This window comes from Sporothrix brasiliensis, assembly GCF_000820605.1.
Source record: "Sporothrix brasiliensis 5110 chromosome Unknown Cont14, whole genome shotgun sequence".
Classification (NCBI taxonomy): domain Eukaryota; kingdom Fungi; phylum Ascomycota; class Sordariomycetes; order Ophiostomatales; family Ophiostomataceae; genus Sporothrix; species Sporothrix brasiliensis.
In genome coordinates, this window is record NW_024467133.1 from 1,121,392 (window position 1) to 1,139,649 (window position 18,258).

Genomic DNA, 18,258 nt, shown 5'->3' on the forward strand with positions numbered 1-18,258 from the left:
CAACTGTTTCCCTATGCTCTAACCATCCCTTGAGCGTAGCAAGCGTATCTATGCTTCCTTGCACGTTGTGCGCTGATATAAACGCGTTGAATATCCTTGTGAAATGCAAATTTGATCCTCCGATGACGCCAGTCGCAGTGTGCCATGTAGTCAATGCTGTTGGTATCCATCTCTGAAAAGCAGAAACGGAAAAGAGAGAAAGAAGAAAAGAAGCAAAAATAATTGGAGCATGTAACATAATTAAAACAAAATGATCACATAAATGCAAAGTGACGTAAGCCAAGGAACTGTTTCTCACAGCCCTGTAAGGTCTAGGTCGCCAGAGAAGCCGCCATTGATGAGTGTGGCGGCAATGCGGTCGCGCTGTAGAGGCATTTCTACAGCCTTGTAAAAGGACGGATCAAGGCCGAGTGACAGAAACAGTGCGTTGGTAATGGTATGTACGCCACAGTCCCAGCCATTCGTCTGGCGCGGGGAGTCGTAGTGTTGCACATGCCACTTGTCCGAGAACTTGTCCTTGAGAAGCTCCCTAACCCAGCGCATCACTGTGTCGGTAACTTCGCGTCGGCCAGCACCTTTGTTGCGCAGCGAGTCCATGTGCGTGATCGTAGTGCGGCCGGGCCGCACCACGACCAATGTCCAGTGATTGTGCTCGCAGATGGGAATGAGGATTGTGTCGATCTTAAGGAAGTTGTCCTTTGTCACACCCACACGCTTCATCCAGCGTTCGGTACCAGCAGCGCCTTTGGTGGACAGCGGCTTCCAGAAGAAGGAAGTGAATGCATGGCACTTGGGTGTTTGCGTCTTCGGGTTTGTGATGCCTACCTTGCCGTTGATATAATTGGCCAGGTGAAGCAACGAGCCGTTCACAATCTCATCGTTGAGCCACTCTGACTTGCTGACAACAGTCTTAAAGTCGTTGCGTCGGAGAATGGTCCCTTCCGGCGACTTGGCAATGTCTTTGTTTGGGTCGGCGCAGACAGCAGAGTTCACACGCGAGTGCCACGAGTCTGATAGCGACGAAATAACCTTACGTGCAGGTGGACGCAGCCCAGACCGTTTTGCAATCTCTTCTTCTTCCTTGCGACGCATTTCTGCCTCTCTCTTCAGACGTGCGGCCTCTTGCGTAGCATACCTCTCCTTGGCAATATTACGCAACTCGTCTGCCTTTGATGTACTTATCCGAAGTCGCGGCATGAACGTGGCGTCATCATCGTCTTCTGGGAAGATAGAAGCCCAAGGCAAGCGGCGTTGATCAGCGAATTCAACACCAGCCGCCGCATTTTCGACATCAGCCTCATCATCTGATGCAACCTCAGTAGTTGCAGGAGATGGCGGCAATGGCACACAAGCAGCGGCGAAAGCAGCTGCGTCCGCCGCTGCTTTAGTATTTCCAAACTCCGTGTGTGCCGTCGTCTCTAGGCGGGAGCGCTTGAATTGTCGAGGATCCGGTGTAGCAGTTTTCGCTTTCCGCTTGGCGGGCATCTGATAATCTTTGATAAAGGGTAGTGCATAAAACTTTGTGCGACACGGTTGGCCATGGGCACCGGCCTTGTATCTCTGGGATAGCAAAGACCGAGTGGGCGAAATGAGGAGGGGCCCACTTCCATTTGCCAGGCGGCGAGAAGATTTGAGCGAAGCTGCAGCAGCGCTGACGATTCGCGATCTGCGAAGAGCCTCCTGTGACCGCGCACTCGATGTACCGTTGCCATATATGTGGCAAACTGAAGGGTTGCGCCATTTGACGAGAGAAACGCTTGTCTCGGCACGGCTGCCGAGCCACAGGTTACGCAGCTCTTCCGCTGTGACCGATTCCACTGCTCCGTCATCGTCGTCGAAAAGGTATCCCGGAGGGTGGTTCTGCCGCTCAACAGAGACAAAACTTAGAATGGGCTGTTGGCGGTGGAAAGCTTCCAGGTCGACAAGCAATTTCATGAGGGACAGCTGGGAAAATTGCATGCCCGGGTGGCCCCATTGGTGTGATTCCAAAATGGCAAATGCCAGGAAGTCGCCCACGGCGCAGATGCCACAACGACTGTCCCAGAACTGCTGTACCGACGTGCTGATCTCGTTGTACAGCACAATGCCTTGGGACTTCATGGTCTCAAAGTTGCCCGGCGCGTAGAGGACGGAAATCCACCGCTCTGTTGCCTCGATGGCTTTTAAAAACTCCACCGAAGCATCTTTCCAGGCCTGCTCCGAGTTTTCACCGGAACGCTGAAACATAAAATTGTGAACAACGGCCGACAAGCGTGTCTCGTGGCGGTTTTCATCGTCAAAGCGCCGCACAACGGGTCGCGGGTAAGGACAGCGGACAACATGTCCGGCCACGAGGTCGTCTTTCCACGCGCGCAGAAGTGAGGCGATCGCTTCAAATCCGGCAGGAGATATGTGGTCGTGAGGACCGTCACGCCAGATGAGTTCGTAATCTTGGCTGAAAGGGAGTGGGTTGGGGGCACTGTTCGTGGCAGAAGAAGGCGGTTTTATGCGGTCGACCGTGATTGCGTGGTGGTGTGCTCGATCGGCCGCCACATATCGCGCCTCGGGGTCATCGGTCGGAGTGTTATGCTGCAGTATTCTCTCAGATATATATGAGAAGCCGTTCCAAAACAGCTCCTTCAAAGTTTCCGGCCGCATGGCGGCCGTCATGGCGCGTAGCCAGCCAAGCAATCTCCAAGCCAAGGCGACGACGTCTTTTCGAATCTGCAACGCGTTGGATTATCTCCCAGTTTGCGACTCGGAGGCGCGTCAACAAATCTCTTCTTCTGGTCGCGGTATGTCCGTCAGTGCCGTCTTTCTTTGCGCCGATAGCAGGGCTTTTGGCTGTCCGTCGGATCGGGGAGGGTGAGCTGGGGGTTGGTGATCGCGAAAAAGCAAGTGAAGCAGCTCTCGGGAGAACGTCAAGAAATTGTCGATGGCCATGCCACAGATGGCTGATAGTATTGTGTTGAAGCGAGAGGAGTCGCCGCCGATTGCGGTCAAGAGTGAGTGGCGCCGTTTGCGGTCGAGGGTGAGTGGCGGGCAAACAACGTGCGCTTTGTGGTCGCGATTCTTGGTTGCGGACTTGCACTCCACACAGACCCGTTTCGGCGGCAGCTTCCCTAAATTTTCTTTGACGGTGCGAAAGACCCGCTGCCAACATCGTCCCTGCAAGGAGCCTAACGGAGGCCCAGAACAGCCGTTGATTGGGCATGATGATGACTCATCAAGGCAGTCCTCTATTCATACTCGTGGTGCACCAAGCATCTCTCTGAACTGCTATTGTTCTCACTGCACTTACACAACAGAACTGCATTGTTGTCGATGAGCTGACGATGAACATACGAACTAGTAGGACTATTGGACTAAACCTAGCAATTGTTTATATGCTAAGCACTCTTTATAACGCTCTTAGTTACATTTGCGACCTTTTAAGGAAATGAGAAGAGTACCGTTTGTCCAGAACGATTAAACATATAAAATGGGATAAAACTAATTTAAAAAATAGACAAGGACATCGGACTACCACACGCTGAACCAAGTGCCGAGGGTAGACTTCAACACAGACTCCTAATCTCTATATTTTGATTTTTGAGTTTATTACATTACATATGTATTTTGGCACACTCTACGATGTGGCTACGCAATACATAAAATAGGACAGCGGAAAACAAAATACAACACAGAGAAGTAGTTTACAGCTGCGCCGACTCTTGGCCGAGCTTCTTTGTGCAGAATGACCCGAAGTAAGCGTTGAGCGCATCCAATGTGCCGCTGCCCTCTACAAGGCTCGTAACAATACCAACATAGCCGTCAGGTCGGACCACAACAACGCCGCCATGGTCTTCGTCGAAACCCATTTTAACATGTGCCGACGCACGTGCGTCCGGGACACGGCAGCTCGATCGATCGTCGGCGTAGACGTGATTCCGGTACCGTGTGAGAAGGCCCGGCACATCGCGCGAGATCTCGATATCTTGCCGACGGCCAGCAAAAATGATGCAGAAAGTAAAGAATAGGCTGTGGGGGTTGTGCTTCTCGTGATACGAAACCGTGTCCACATCCGCTCGCTGGTAGGAGGCGTAGAACGAGTTGCGTTTCCGCAAGCCACTCTCAAGGTCTCGGAGAGCGGCCGCCGTAGTCGACGACTTGCCTGCAAAGATAAAAATACGGAAGGAGCCGTTCATGGGCACCTCCTGTTCAAGATGCACAACGTTGGCGTCCACAACGCGCGTCACATCTGCATTGGACAAGAGCCGGCCAGGTCGCAGCTTGTTGGCCTCCGGGTCGACAGTTGCTAGCTGTGCTGGGTGGTCGGGGGACCAGGTAATCAGACTGGGCTGGTACTTAACGCCGTAGCCGCTTGTGAACTCGCAGCTCTCCTTGAAAACTTGCACAAACGCATTGTCGTGCTGTTCCTCATTGCTCGAGTTCGAAGGAGCCTTGGACTCGGTCGCGGCTTCCACCATGCTGGCGGCTGGGGGCTTCTCAGAGAAGAGCTTGGCGTATTTGTTGTCGAAGGAGAGGAGCGTCTCGGCCACCTCCTTGCGCTCAAACTGGTACGTCTGCAGCAGGCTGCGGTTGGCAAAGCCCTTCTCGACAAGGTGGATCTTCCAGGCGAGGTTCTGGGCGTCGAGGAATGCGGTGTTCATGCCTTGACCAGCTTTCGGCTAGAGCACACTGTTAGTACCAATGAACTGGATGAACATTGTGCACCAATACAATAATAAAACACTCGAGAGATCCGTACACTGTGAGTGTGGCAAGCATCGCCCCCCAAGAAAACGCGATGATCAAGTGTGTAGTTGTCAGAAATACCCTGGCCGATAGGGTAGACCGAGTACCACTCAACCCGCTCCCACTCGATTGAGTATGGCTGCAAAATCTTCTTTGCATGTGCTTGCACTTCCTCCTCGGATGCCGTCTTCCGCGGGTTGAAATCTGAGTCCGTGGAAGAGGCAATCTGAATATACAGTCGGACCATGTTATTTTCACGCGGAATGACCATGATGGAGCCGTCACGTGAGTGGATGGTGCACTTCATCTGTATTCGAGGAGGGCAGGATTAGCAAGGGCGTCCAATCAGTGCCCAGAATAAACCTTACACGGAGACTCGCCTTGATGTCCGGGAAGTCGGTCTTAACAACTCCGTCCATGACGCCCCACACATAGGAAATTGGGTCCTTGTGGCGGACCTGGATGCCCAGCTTCTGGCGAATGAATGACCGTGCACCTTCGCCGCCAAACAGATACTTGGCCCGGACGGTCTCCTGCGCAGAGCCATCGACGTGCTCGAGTTGGACCTCAACGGGGTATTCGGAATTCTGTGCCTCGTCGGAGTGGAAGCCTTTGATCGTCCATGGCCGCAATATGGAAACGTTGTGCTTCTCAAGATCCGAAATGAAGACGCGCTCGATGAGTCCTTGGTGAAGAAGGGTTGTGAAAGGATACCGGGCATCTATGAAGCTGGGACAGCTGGCCCAAGTTCCTGTGCGCTCAATGCCGTCGCCGCTCTTGGGCGGGTCCCAGAAAGCAACCTCGTACACGCGAGCTGGCTGGTGAGCCATGATGGCGGGCTTCAGACCCATGTTGCGCAGAAGATCGAGAGAACGTGGCTGGATACCATCAGCACGGCCCGTGGTTGTCGGCTCTGGTCTGTTGTCAATGTGCCTGATCTTGTAGCCCCATCTTGCGAGAAGGGTTGACAACATCAAGCCAACAGGACCAGCACCCACGATGACTAGGCACGGGCGAGTAGCAATTTAGCAACCCCAGACCTCAGAATACACGGGAAGCAACTAGGTTGGTACCGCAAGAGCGTGTAAACATACCAATGTCATAGTGCGGCGCAGATTGAGACGTCATATCCGCGTAAAAGTGGTAGGTAAAAGTAGATGCGAGGTTTTGGGATGCTCTGTGTGATGCCTCTCGGCGGGCCTGTACAGTCACAGAAACTTGTAGGTCTAATGGAGCGGGCGGAAAGTGTCCGTACAGCGCAGTCGTTTGGGTGGTGATTCGGTAGGACGTATGGTGTGTACACGAGAAATGCCCTAAACGGTGGCAGTAGGGAAGTCGGCGGGTGGGAAAGAAGAAACGGGGGATGGGAGACGAGAAATATGTCCCCGTTTATATCATGCGCGCCGCAATACGCTCGTACGGCTTTGCAAAAGAAATATCGGACTGGGCAGCTCCTGGAAGGGAAAGCTACCGATGCAACCGTCGCAACTTGAACCCGCGATTAAAGCATTGTAATACAGCGCGAGATATTTGGACAGCGAGAGCCATGGCGAGAGACGATTGTGGAGGAAGCCCCCGTGCTACAGATAGCTAGCCAGTACACGGCAATATCGATCGGTAGTGTATTAACCACTGGGCTGTGATATGACGGAGATGCTCTGGGCTATGCGGGACCAAACCGACGGATAGTTGGACATTTTCCTTGTGGGGGATACGACACGACGGATCGTAGTGGCGGTTCGGGAGATACAGACGGGAGTTGGGCTGAGGATAACAGGCTAGACGGTGCAAATAATCAAAGAAACTGACTTTGCACGGTGGCGAGAACAGGGGTTTGGGGGAATTGGGGATATGTGGGGCATATTCTTGAAGAACGTGAGAGCGCCGAAGATTAATACGACCTACAACATACCACATCGCCCTAGGTACTTTCTTCTTAGCGCAGTCTGGTACACAGACAAAAGTCGCTTTTATCGCACGTGTGGCCCCCTTTCAGACGGCCTAAAAATCAACACTATGCGCGAATGACAGCAACCCCAGTTCGGAGAAGATTACGGCAAAGCCACGGCGAAAAAAATAGGCACCCAGTGGGTCTGTCCCAAGCCTCATCTACGACACTTTGATGATACCGTTCCGACAGCAGTAGCCGAGCAGAAGCACACAAGGACTGTTCATGGTTTCCACAGTAGGTTCTGTCCACGGGTCGCCAAGATGCCCACCGCGGGAACCGAGAGCGGCAGTGCATCGCAGTCAGCCGCTTAGGAGAACGGCTCACATTTGCAATGCGAGCCGGCCTGAAAAGTTGTAGCGTCGTGTCGTATAGTTGGACTCGGGTATCCCCTACTCTTCCGTCTACGCAGCCATGCCGGAGCATCAAATGGACCCGGGCCAGACTCGGGTCACTTCCGGGACGGCGGTATCTCGAGGTACAGGTCATGCGTGGTGTGCAGGTCACCTGTTGACGATGAGGATAATAGAAGCGTAGAAGCCATTGAGACCCCGGACGTGAACATTGTTAAGAGACTGTCAAGTGGCGAGGCCCGCAAACAAGTACAATTGTAATGCCCGCATCGCTCTTTCCACATTTGGAAGGCAATCGCATCTTCTCGCTGTCATTAGATCTTTGGCAAGGCAACAGAACGGCCGACAACAATTAATACAAACGGCAAGTGTAGAAATCCGTCGAGGCCTAGTTCTCGCACTCTACAATGGACTGCCTTCAAAAATCTTCATTGGCGAAGTAGGTCAGAGAGGAGACCTTCGAGGACAGCATCTCGGTCCCCAAGGCAGTCCCATTGAGAAAACTTTTTGAATAGCACATCAATGACTTGTGGTCACGGGGTCACACCACTTGGCTGCTCCTTCCTCGTTGTTGTTCTTGAAAAGCCAAGGCAACCGCGTCTTTATTTTATTCTGCCTTCCCTTAAATCAACTCACGACCACAACAGCTCTAGGTCTGGATGTCTACATGCAATCTCGCTCAATAATGGCATCCCCTGACACAGAGCCGATGATGGGAAATTTCATCCCGCTGCAGTCATCAGAGGGCCTCTTCCTTATCCCGCCCAGACGCACGCGCAGCCCTCGCCGTCTGCGTTCGCGATCACCCCGCCGGCACCGACAGGAGCCTGGTGTACACCTACATTTGAGCCTGACAGACTCGCAGATGGACAAATTGACTTCGACGTACGCTCTACCGGACGGTAACTGAATGCGTTGTGGTGGATCTTGTTCGCTAATTAGTATCGCAGCATAGCAGTGGATGACGGGCCCAGGCCGAAAACCCACCGTCGCTCGGATACAACTGACGGCGGTGATATCGGACTCGCTGCCACCCGGCGCCATCAGTCCACCGCGGACGACTTACCCCCGCCAGCAGCACCTGTCCCTCTCCCAATTCTTCCAGACCGCGAAAAGACAGCATCGGCTACCTCAGCCGCATTGGAAGAACAGCGCCCGGGCATCTCCGTTATCCATCGTACACGTTGCCGGGGCCATAACGACAACCGCCAGGATACTTATGGCTACACAGACTCCATGCTGTATTCGTCACCAACCCATAGCAATGTTAAGGCATCGTCCTCCAGTAAGCATTCACCAGCCCAGGACAGCATGTCGACTCCTGGAACCAGCACACACGCAACGATAGAAAGCAATGGGAAGGCGTGCAGCTTTGAGCTCGGCCCTGCAGCTCACTATCGTGGCGAAAGTAGTACCAAGCTCCAGGCTGCGCCCCAGAATCGGCAGCAGATTCCTGAAGAGCCCAATATGACAGACGCCTCGTCGTCCATCTACTCCATGGACGACCTAATCAAAGCCATCCCGCATATCCACCCTCTCTATGTCAAACGAATCGCCGAGATGGGGTCCCCTAACAGGTCACCTGGACTGTCGCCCCAGCATCCGTCCAACACGCTTCAGGAGTATACTACCTAGGCAGCAGTGTCTCCGATGTCCGTGTCTGAGCAGTTTGTAGGTGGAGATGGTGTGACGAGCACACCGATTACTACGGGGGTTGGTACTGGTGAGAAAGCTGAGGCTATCGGGCATCGTACAGCGAATGCAAAGCCGAGCGGCGAATATGCTTCTGTTCTTGCTGATACCCCTTTGCAAGCAGATGAGGCTGGTGTTGCGCCACGTTCAATGTATTCACCTTTAACGAGTCTCTGCAACGAGCCTCGGTTCGCGACAGTGCGAAGGGGACACAAAGTCATGGTTGGCCAGAACGGGTGGCTTGAACGCCCAGACAGCATCGCTAAGAAGCCGGAGCAACCTAAAAAAGCAGGCTTTTTTGACTCACTGAAGCGCATTGCGAAAGAAGTTGTACGTTGCGAGATTAAAACGCGCTGGTGTGATAGAATCAATGCTAATTTCGTCCAAATAGGCCGATGCAACAGAAATGAAATCTTCCCGCAGGGTGAAAGGTGGGGAGCGCGGACGTGCCTCTTCTCGTGTACGGATTTCCCTTGACCCACGTGAACAGAGCCTCTTGTACTGTGAGCTCGAGTTCCTTTTGACGTCAGCACTGGACTGCTATATCAACAACCAGTTTAACGCTGGGCGACTAGACGCCGATAAGTACAAAAAGGTTGTCGATGCCTGGCACCAAAAGGGACGCCCAAAGGTCGTGGGCTTTCGCTACGATCTTGAGACTCAATTGGATCTTGTGTTTCTTCATATGCAGGACTTCCGGTTTTATGGCGACCGCGCTAGCGTACCGGCAGCGATCTCGGGAATCCTAGAGGCGATGCGAGTGAATGCGCGCGCATTGAGAGTTCGCACGTTCTGTCAGCCAGACTCGGTCATGGCCAAGCAACTACTAGACTCGCAAAGCCTTCTGAATCTTCTCGGCAGCGCTGAGCAGCGCCAGATTCAGCTTGCTGAGGTCGTGCAATTTTTCAAAATTGTCCTTGAGCGTGAGCACAAATTGCAGCGCACCGAAGAGGTTCGCGGATTACCCCGGTGATTCACAGCCAAGACCCTTCCACTGATACCAGAGGGCCACGGGGGCGCTCAAGTCACGACTCGAGGCCCCTGATCTTCGTCGTGCCGTGGTTTTGATTTTGAATTTGGTCGCAAGGGAGCCGACCGTTCACTTGAGTCGGTATTCCTACATATGAGTGAAGGAAAGAATGGGGAATTACCAAGAAATGGCCGGGTGTACGAAGCACCGATGTTACGCGGATATAATATGTGCTTGGTGATACTAGGCCAGGGGCGGGAGAGGTAGGCACGCGATACTTCGGAGAATTTGCAATAGTTTACGGCGGTGGAGATGCCGGAGTACTTTAACTTTGTTTTCTATGTTCGGTGGTTGTCGGCACTACGTCTCTTGTACCTTTTTGTTATTGTTTACGAGGTGTAATTTACTTGAACCCCCCTCACCCCCCAACAAAAGAAAATTGATTAAATGAACGAGACGCAAAATAACACGTGAAATTGTTTTCATAAACGTGAACTGAAAGCCGGAACACATAATTAAAATAGTCATCGAAATCATAACCGTCAAAGCAGCTTCCGCAACACGAAGGAATAAACATGAGCTAATCATAAGCCCTGAACACGGCCATGTTGGTTTCCGCATCACCGACGGTCGTCCCTGTCATCATAGGACCTCGACGAGTTGTAATAGGAATCAGCGGTTCCGCCGTGTTGGGGACGCTGAATGCGAGTGCGGCTATTGCTGCGACTGCGGCTTAGGCTGGCACTCGGACTGCGGCTGATGACAAGGTTGCGCTCGCGGTTATTGCGCCGTCCACGTCGGCCGCCGCTCTCGTAGTCATCATCGCTGTCATCATCGCCCCGGCTGCTACGGGCGCGGCTGTGGGGATGGTCACTGATACCTCTGCTGGTGCCACCGCCGTGATATCCGAGCTCCTGCGGTCTGTGGTCGCGGTCCCAGTCATGGTCATCCTTGTCGCGCTCTTGTCGGCGGTGCTCGACACGCTTCTCAATCGCATTGGCGCCGAGGCCGCCAACGGCCGCACCCACAATAGTCGAAATCAGCGTGGCCTTCTGGTGGTCACGCGAGCTGTGGTGACGGTGGTCACGCTTGTCGCGTGCACGCGATGCGGCCTCGGAGGCTTCGTGAGCGGCAAACCCGCCGACGATGGCACCAAGGACGCCGACACCAATGCCAGACTTGGAAGTGCTAAACGTTTTGTCGGCGGCATGCTTCACTTTCTCAAGTGGGCTGTGCGAGCCTTCGCGGAATCGGTCTGGCGACGGTGAGCGGTCACTACGATCGCTGCCGCGCCGCGAGAGCTCAGAGCGCCCAGTCGACAAAACTGGGGGTTGCGACCGGGGACGATGCCGTGCTGGTGGCACTTGGAGGGAGCCGTGGCAACCAAAGTCTGAATCCGACGCATTGGGAGGAGGAGGAAACACGGGCACATTTGGGTCGTACGGCAGGCGGCCACCACCTGTGGCATTGGTCATGTACGGAGGCGGAAGCCCGGCTGAGTCAGAGTAGTCATCTTCCGGTGGCAGGTCATGGTGATGGCGCCCACGGCCGTGAGAAGAGCTAGGGCGTCTTCGGAAACCATCGTCGTCGTCGTAGTAGCGTGACATGACAGTGGTAAGAAGACCCGGGGATGTAACGCCAGGATTCAACACTCGCACTGTGGTGGGGCTGAGGGGACAAAATGGGTACTAAGAGGGGTGTGTTTTGGGCCGTCTGGAGATATTTGGGGTTGGTGATGTATCGGGGATAATACAAGAGAAAAAGGGAAATGGGAAGAAAACAGGCTGGTCATTAGGTTAGCAGAGGCACGAGGCTGACCTGTTAAATATGAAAACCAAAGCCAGTTGTTGATCAGGCGGCTCTTTAGGATTTGGAAAAGGGAGCTTATGCAGAGGCACCAGCTTCGGGCAATAAAATGTTGCTGTGCCTCGTGGCGCAAGGGAAGACAGGAGCGTTTTTTCTAAAAGCTAGAGGCGGAGAACCAATAACAGAGGAGCCAGGGACGTGGGCCGCACGAAATGGAAGTGTTGTTTGTTGCACGGGGCTGTGAAATGCAGTTCCTAACCTCCCAATAAACGACCCGAGCAGCATGGTCTAGAAAGTTTTATGTAATAAAGAGTGTGTCCCAGAGGATTCAAAAGAGGCGGCTGGCGGGATCCCCGGACGAAGGAAGTGATGTGTTCTCGACTGTAAAAGAAAACAAACCTAAATGGGGCTGGGCAAGAGATACGGAGTTTACGAATTACACGTCAAGAGGAAGGTCTTAAGGGACTATGAAGGCAACGTGGGGAAGACGAGCCCAAAAGAATAAAAGCTTGTTAACGCTCGAGAACGTCAGGGTGTTTCCAGTGGCCAACCGCTGACAGTGGTAAGGGGGTTGGCGCGGGCAGATGCCATGTATTGTACTACGAAAGTTGCTGCATGCGGAGGAGGAGGAAGATATTACGACGCATGCGAAAGCCGTCTCTGACAGGGTCTAGGACTGTGTGCTCCCAGACTACTCCGTAGTCAAGACAGTAGACAATAGGGCGGGACCAGAAAGTGATGTTACATTACATACAGGCCGCCGTCAGCAGGCCTGCATGTGTTGCCAAGGCGGCTGTGCAGTGCAGCCCAGCACTTGGAGGCAAGAAGCACAAAAAATAGTTGCACCACATGCTGCTAAGCTTGAGTAGGCCACATGACGTTTGCCTGCATGTTTCGTTTGTCAAAGGCATGAACCCCTTGAGCTTTACTTAGAGCCGATAACGGAAAAATAATGCCGTCCCAAAGCGGCAGCATAATAAGGTGTCACCTCGAGGTTTTCCTCGAGGTTTTCCTCAATGCAGTCCGGATGCGATGCGCCTCCGGGTGTCATCCGCTGTTGATGCTTCGGCAGACGGCACCGCTTAGAGGTCGTTATTCCGTGAATCCGCGTCCGGCGCGTGGCGGTAAAGCATCGGCTGCGGCCACTTACCGAGACTTAGCCGGGTACTAAAGGCACAACCAACACGCGGTGTGGGACGCGCACCGATCTGTGCTCCTGCAATTGGCCGAGATAGGCCGTCACGGGATTTTTCACGTGAAACTCTTCGTATCCGCGGGACGTCACGCCATTGCATCAACGGACGGCCGCGCCGGCGGCAGAACCTCGGAAAATGGTTGTCTTTGGCGATGCTCTTAGTACCACTGGACCAGTTGTGACCTAATTTGGCACCTCCGCCTCGCGCAGCATGACACTCGCAGAGATTTTACGCGAATGTAAGCTGCATGTTGCCCAGATTGCCACGCACACACAAATTGACACCTTGCTGCTCCAAACCAATGCATTTATTTTCAACGTACCGGCAACGCCAAACCACGACAATGCGGATGCAGTCGCCAATGCATGGACATCGTGGAACCATTAGAGGGCCGTCATCAAGCAGCTCGCCGAATCTTATCCGTTTATCGGACTTTACACACACATACATATACGTCCGGCGTCAGTCCTTCATCTAAAGAGAAGCCTACTGTGGTTCAGTCGAGATACTGTTTGCTGCAGATGACTCTGCTGTTTGCTTTTGAACCCATGCTTCGGACATCTCAAAGAACACCGACTACACCACGGACGGCAGACAAAGTAAGCGATGACAACCGCCCCCGAACCTGCGGCAACCGCAGGACAGAAGCAGTTGGCTACGGCACTGTATTCGGAGGTCGACGAAAAGCACGGCGTCGAATTTGATCCGTCAGGATCGCGGCTACCCTCACCACCACCATCGCATCTTTTGACACCTCAGGCGGATGCTCTTGAAGAAGCTACGGTGGCGGCGGCCTCACCGGCTTCGCTAGCCTCTCCTCCCCTGGAGCCCTTGCAGAGATGGAACGAGTCGAGGACAACAATTTTACGATATTGTTTCACCCTCTATGCGTTTACGGTCATGGGCATGAACGACGGCGCTGTCGGCGTAAGCAACCACATTCCTATCTAACAAACCTAGTTGCTCCTCTAGCCAACCAGACTCAGGACTGCAGTACTCCGTACGAAATACTAATCTAATACTCTGTTGATCAGGCACTGCTTCCTTATGTATGTTCTCATTGCACACCAGCCCAGCGCCTCGAAATCTGGCGCCTGTTTGCCCGGCCTCTTATTGAAACCACATGTAAGATACCTTCTCGGCATGTTCCCTTATGCTAACTTACACCCCTTCCCACTAGATTGAATCGTATTACGATGTATCCTACACAGTCATATCATGTGTTTTCCTGGCCTCTTTCGCAGGATATATCTTTGCAGCCCTGACCAACAACCATATCCATCACCGTTTCGGCCAGTTTGGTGTGGCCATTCTTGGCTCTTTCGGCCGTCTGGCCGGCTATCTCCCCATGATGTTCCACCCTCCATTCCCTGTTTTACCCGTCATCATGATCTTTCCAGGGCTCGGGAACGGAGTCGAAGACAGCGGCTGGAATGCGTGGGTCGGTAACATGGAAAATGCCAACGAGCTTCTCGGCTTTCTGCACGGCGCCTACGGCCTTGGTGCCACCATAGCGCCTCTCATCGCGACCGCCATGGTAACCAAGGCCAATCTACCGTGGTACACGTTCTACTACCTCATGGTAGGTTTGTCAGGTCTTGGAATTGCCCTTGGCGCTATGGCATTTTGGGGTGCAACGGGCCGAATTCACCGCGAATCCCACAAATCAACGACAGGACAGCAACGCACTACAACGAGGCGCGTGTTGCGCGAGCCCATCACCTGGCTCATGGCCATATTCTTACTTGGTTATGTCGGCGTAGAGGTCAGCTTGGGAGGTTGGATCACCACCTTTATGCTCAACGATCGCCACGCTGAAAATTTTGCTGCCGGTCTATCGGTGACGGGCTTTTGGCTCGGCATCACTGTTGGGCGGCTGGTCCTTGGTTTCGTCACAGGTCGCATTGGCGAAAAACTGGCCATTACCGTATACCTGCTTTCATCGATTGGTTTGCAGCTACTCTACTGGCTCGTGCCGTCGTTCATTGCGTCGGCCATCTTTGTCGGCTTCCTTGGGGTTTTCCTTGGACCACTATTTCCTGCCGCTGTTGTGGCTGCCACCAAACTTTTGCCACACGATTTCCATGTTTCGGCAATTGGTTTCGCTGCTGCATTTGGAAGCGGCGGTGGCGCTCTCTTCCCATTCGCAGTCGGTGCCATCGCACAAAGCAAAGGTGTCGAGGTTCTCCAGCCCATCGTTGTCGCCATCCTTGGGTTTATCCTTATCACTTGGTGCTTCCTTCCGGGTGGGTACAAGCGAGGTGGACTGGAGAACGCCAAAGAAAATCACGAGAGCATCGGAAATGATGTCGTCGTGGCCTGCCGGTGGGTAACGAGCAAGCGCACAGCAGTGAAAACCCCACTGTCGCTGCCAACTTCTGTCAATACGGCCTCGCCAGCTGAGATGGCAACCATCAGCTCCTAAGCACTATTCCGGGAGTGCTATTCGGTTGCAATTTGCAGCAATTCGTCGGCAAGACGTTGCAAATAAAATCGTTTTGTGTCACGTGGAAGGTCTCTGAATTTTCCCGACATCCGGCAAATATCCTGTCGAGCCTTTTCATAGGCAGCAAGATCTCGATTTCCATACACATCTCTTCCTGACGAGTATCCTTTGTCGAGATCTCGAAAGAAAACATTAACGGCGACGCTGCTGGTGGACATAGGCGTTGCCGTATGCAACCACAGCTGAGGGAGAAACAGAACGTCTCCGGGTTTTAAAATGGCTTCATGAATGCTGCACTGGGGCATGGAGGATGAAGCCAGCGCCAAAAACACATCAATACTAGAGCTTGATGAGCCGGGCGCAAAGCCAAGTCGTGTGACATCGGAAGGCGGGAATAGGTAAAATCGCTTGGTGCCTTGAACCTGGCAGTAAATATTTGCCAGTACCATTTTTTGTAATGTTAATAACAGAGCAGTACAGTAGCGACATCAACCAGAATTAGTATATTGAGTCTCATGCCCGTCGTTTTTTTCATGTATACTCCCCATACATGCTCAACCGGCTGCCAGAATAGATGTCTTCGAGTCCAGGCGAAGGAGAAAGCTTACATCATAATGTAGCCACATATTGACTTGGCCAGAGATCCGTAAGACTGAGCTGAAGAGCCGTTTTTCGACAAAGCCCAACTGTGGAGGAAGAACGAAATCTTTTGCAATCGTAGGGAAATCAATGTCGAGTTTTGAGGGGGTGCCAAAAGGCTTATCCGCTGACAGAGCTCGTAAATACCACTTTTTTCCATCTTGCACACCATGAGCAAACTCCTTGAATATTTGCGTTTTGTACTGAAAATTCTTGGATAAAAAGTCCATGGATTGATCCGTCGATTCATGAACGACGACCTATCAAAAAAAAAAAAAGCACACAGGTAAAGCATATTAGCCATGGGTCTTCGGAGACTGGGTTTCATGAGCATAAGGAATATATCTTACCTTTCGTTCGGGGCCCACTCGTTCAGCCAGGTAGCTCAGGCTCCATTCCGTGAGACACCGCCCGAGATCGAGACGCTCAAAGACTACCGGCCGACCACCTTGAAGTATATTACTAAATTGCTCCGCTGAATTTAGTTCTATTCGAGGGATGCTGGAGATCGACGAGGTGTCCGTATAATGCAGTGACTCGCCGCAAATCGTTGATACCTCGTTTGTGATCGTCAGCGTCTTGAAATACCTCCACACAGGTCGTTCACAGGTCGAACCGTTAAACGAAGAGGGCGTGCGTATATCAAAAGTGTACACCCCACGATGCCACCTAGGCTCCGTATTGAAGCAAGAAGTGCCGCCTGTAATGATAGTGATCTGTGAGCCACCGACTGCGACTATAGAGGCCCCCACAAAGAAAGGTCTGGGGCTCTCTGGACCAAGTCCATGGGCAATGTTTAGGCATTCGTAAGTCTCGTCTTCCTCTCCGCAGGAACGGAATCGTACAATTTCTTGTTTTGGTGGTATTGCTCCTGTCGTGCCTACACCACCGACAATGAAAACCCAGTCACCAACACGAGTGCTTAAGGCAGCATATCTGGCAAGAAGCTGTGTCTGCCAGCGGCTGGCCATAGGCTCAAATTTAATTGTGGATTCTGTAACTTTCGATACATCCAATAACCACTTAAATGCTTCACGGGAGACGACTCCGTCGCTGGTCAATCCTCCGGCCAAAATGCCCCGAAACAAGGAGGGATTCGTGCCCAGGGCACCAGTGCACGATAGAATGCAGCAGGAAACAGCTGGGGGTTGCAGGGTCCCCTTCACTGAAGAGCGCACCCAACCTACGGTTGGGTGGTACACGAGGAGGTCAGAGTTGCCTGTCGTGGAGTCGAGCTTTCCGCCGGCTATCAGCACCAGTTTCGAATTCCCCAAGCGTTCAGCTGTGTGTCGAAACAGAGGAAATGGGAGGCAGTGCGTCTCGATCCACCGATTTGCGTCCTTCTTGAACACCCAGCAATCGTGAAATGGTGTAGCTGACGAGCCTTTACCGCCAACAAGAAGATAGCCGTAATCTCCGAGGTCTGTAAGGGTAAAATGGGATCGGCCCGCAGGTCCTCCTTGGGGTAAAGTAATGCGTGGCGACCTATCCAAGTTTTCGCTTTTGCTGTATAGGTCGCACGATCGGAGTTGACCTTCTTTCGCATAGCCAAACATATTGACTAAAACCTGTTCGCCCATAATGGTTTGGAGCATCATCGAGGCACCGAATCGTCTGGGAGACACGTCTCTTGTGTCGAGAGTATAGGAGACTGTGGCGTCGAAGGTAGACTTGATAAACCGCTCTCTGCAAATATCCGTGGCCTGGCTTTCTTGCAAGAACGTGTCTGGGCATAGAGTGGCGACACGTGCGTGAAGAACACAATAGTGGCTCGTAAGATAAACAAATTCTTCCCAGTTATCAAAAGCCTCGACCGTGTCAAGCTCTCGCCTTTGCAAAGGGGGCATGTGCAGAGGATCCGACCATGCACACCACCAGGATCGGGCCTTGGCGTCGGCCCAACCGAGAGCTTTGAAGCGCCCCTGTTGACTATTGATAGTTGGATAACGTTCCACGCTCTTGACTTGCATTTTGTCTTTGACCATATGCTGGAGTATCGCCTGAGCGAACGGAGACGAGGGTCCGTCTGGGAAAATATGCTCAAGGAGGCAAAACTCGGCGTCACCAATGGCACCCGTCCAGCGTATGAGTGCATCAACAGCGTCAACCTCCATATGGGCCATGGGCACCTCTGCAACAAAAAGAAATTCACTTCCATCGATATCAAGGACTCGTGAAAGGGCTTGGCCAATCTCAGACAAATTGTTCAAGTCGGAGGCAATTTGGCAGTATTGGTCGCTCTTAAGTAGAATGTGGGAGTCCTGAGGGAACTCCAGGGACGTCAGGGGCGCTAACAGCTCTGGGGTCTGCTTCACAATATCGCATTTTGACACCATTGTCTCTAGAGAGTCGATATCGACAAATGTGACGAATGAGCAGTGTCCAGAATGGCGGGCTAATGAGCGCCATGGAAGGGGGTCACTGGATTTAGGTTAGCAAAAGCAGCGAGGTATGATGTATTGGCGTTTGGATGGAATAATGGACGTAGAACA

The 18,258-nt window shown here is 52.8% G+C and overlaps 5 protein-coding genes across 5 annotated transcripts; 2 read left to right on the forward strand and 3 right to left on the reverse strand.

Moving 5' to 3' along the window:
* Nucleotides 1-294: 294 nt before the first annotated feature.
* Nucleotides 295-2,649, reverse strand: SPBR_03622 (ulp1 protease family protein; the record flags this gene model as incomplete). Its single annotated transcript, XM_040761912.1, has 1 exon — nucleotides 295-2,649. The coding sequence occupies one exon, from the start codon at nucleotides 2,647-2,649 to the stop codon at nucleotides 295-297; it is 2,355 nt and encodes a 784-aa protein (XP_040623013.1).
* Nucleotides 2,650-3,674: 1,025 nt separating this feature from the next.
* On the reverse strand, nucleotides 3,675-5,844 carry SPBR_03637 (uncharacterized protein; the record flags this gene model as incomplete). The annotated part of the gene is made up of 4 exons (XM_040761927.1): nucleotides 3,675-4,633; nucleotides 4,798-5,023; nucleotides 5,085-5,719; nucleotides 5,811-5,844. The coding sequence occupies 4 exons, from the start codon at nucleotides 5,842-5,844 to the stop codon at nucleotides 3,675-3,677; spliced, it is 1,854 nt and encodes a 617-aa protein (XP_040623014.1).
* A 3,271-nt stretch (nucleotides 5,845-9,115) lies between these two features.
* Nucleotides 9,116-9,682, forward strand: SPBR_03862 (uncharacterized protein; the record flags this gene model as incomplete). The annotated part of the gene is made up of 2 exons (XM_040762152.1): nucleotides 9,116-9,133; nucleotides 9,200-9,682. The coding sequence occupies 2 exons, from the start codon at nucleotides 9,116-9,118 to the stop codon at nucleotides 9,680-9,682; spliced, it is 501 nt and encodes a 166-aa protein (XP_040623015.1).
* A 617-nt stretch (nucleotides 9,683-10,299) lies between these two features.
* Nucleotides 10,300-11,286, reverse strand: SPBR_03806 (uncharacterized protein; the record flags this gene model as incomplete). The annotated part of the gene is made up of 1 exon (XM_040762096.1): nucleotides 10,300-11,286. One exon carries the CDS (start codon nucleotides 11,284-11,286, stop codon nucleotides 10,300-10,302), a length of 987 nt encoding a protein of 328 aa, XP_040623016.1.
* A 2,001-nt stretch (nucleotides 11,287-13,287) lies between these two features.
* SPBR_03669 (uncharacterized protein) lies at nucleotides 13,288-15,106 on the forward strand (the record flags this gene model as incomplete). The annotated part of the gene is made up of 2 exons (XM_040761959.1): nucleotides 13,288-13,608; nucleotides 13,979-15,106. 2 exons carry the CDS (start codon nucleotides 13,288-13,290, stop codon nucleotides 15,104-15,106), a joined length of 1,449 nt encoding a protein of 482 aa, XP_040623017.1.
* Nucleotides 15,107-18,258: the final 3,152 nt, after the last annotated feature.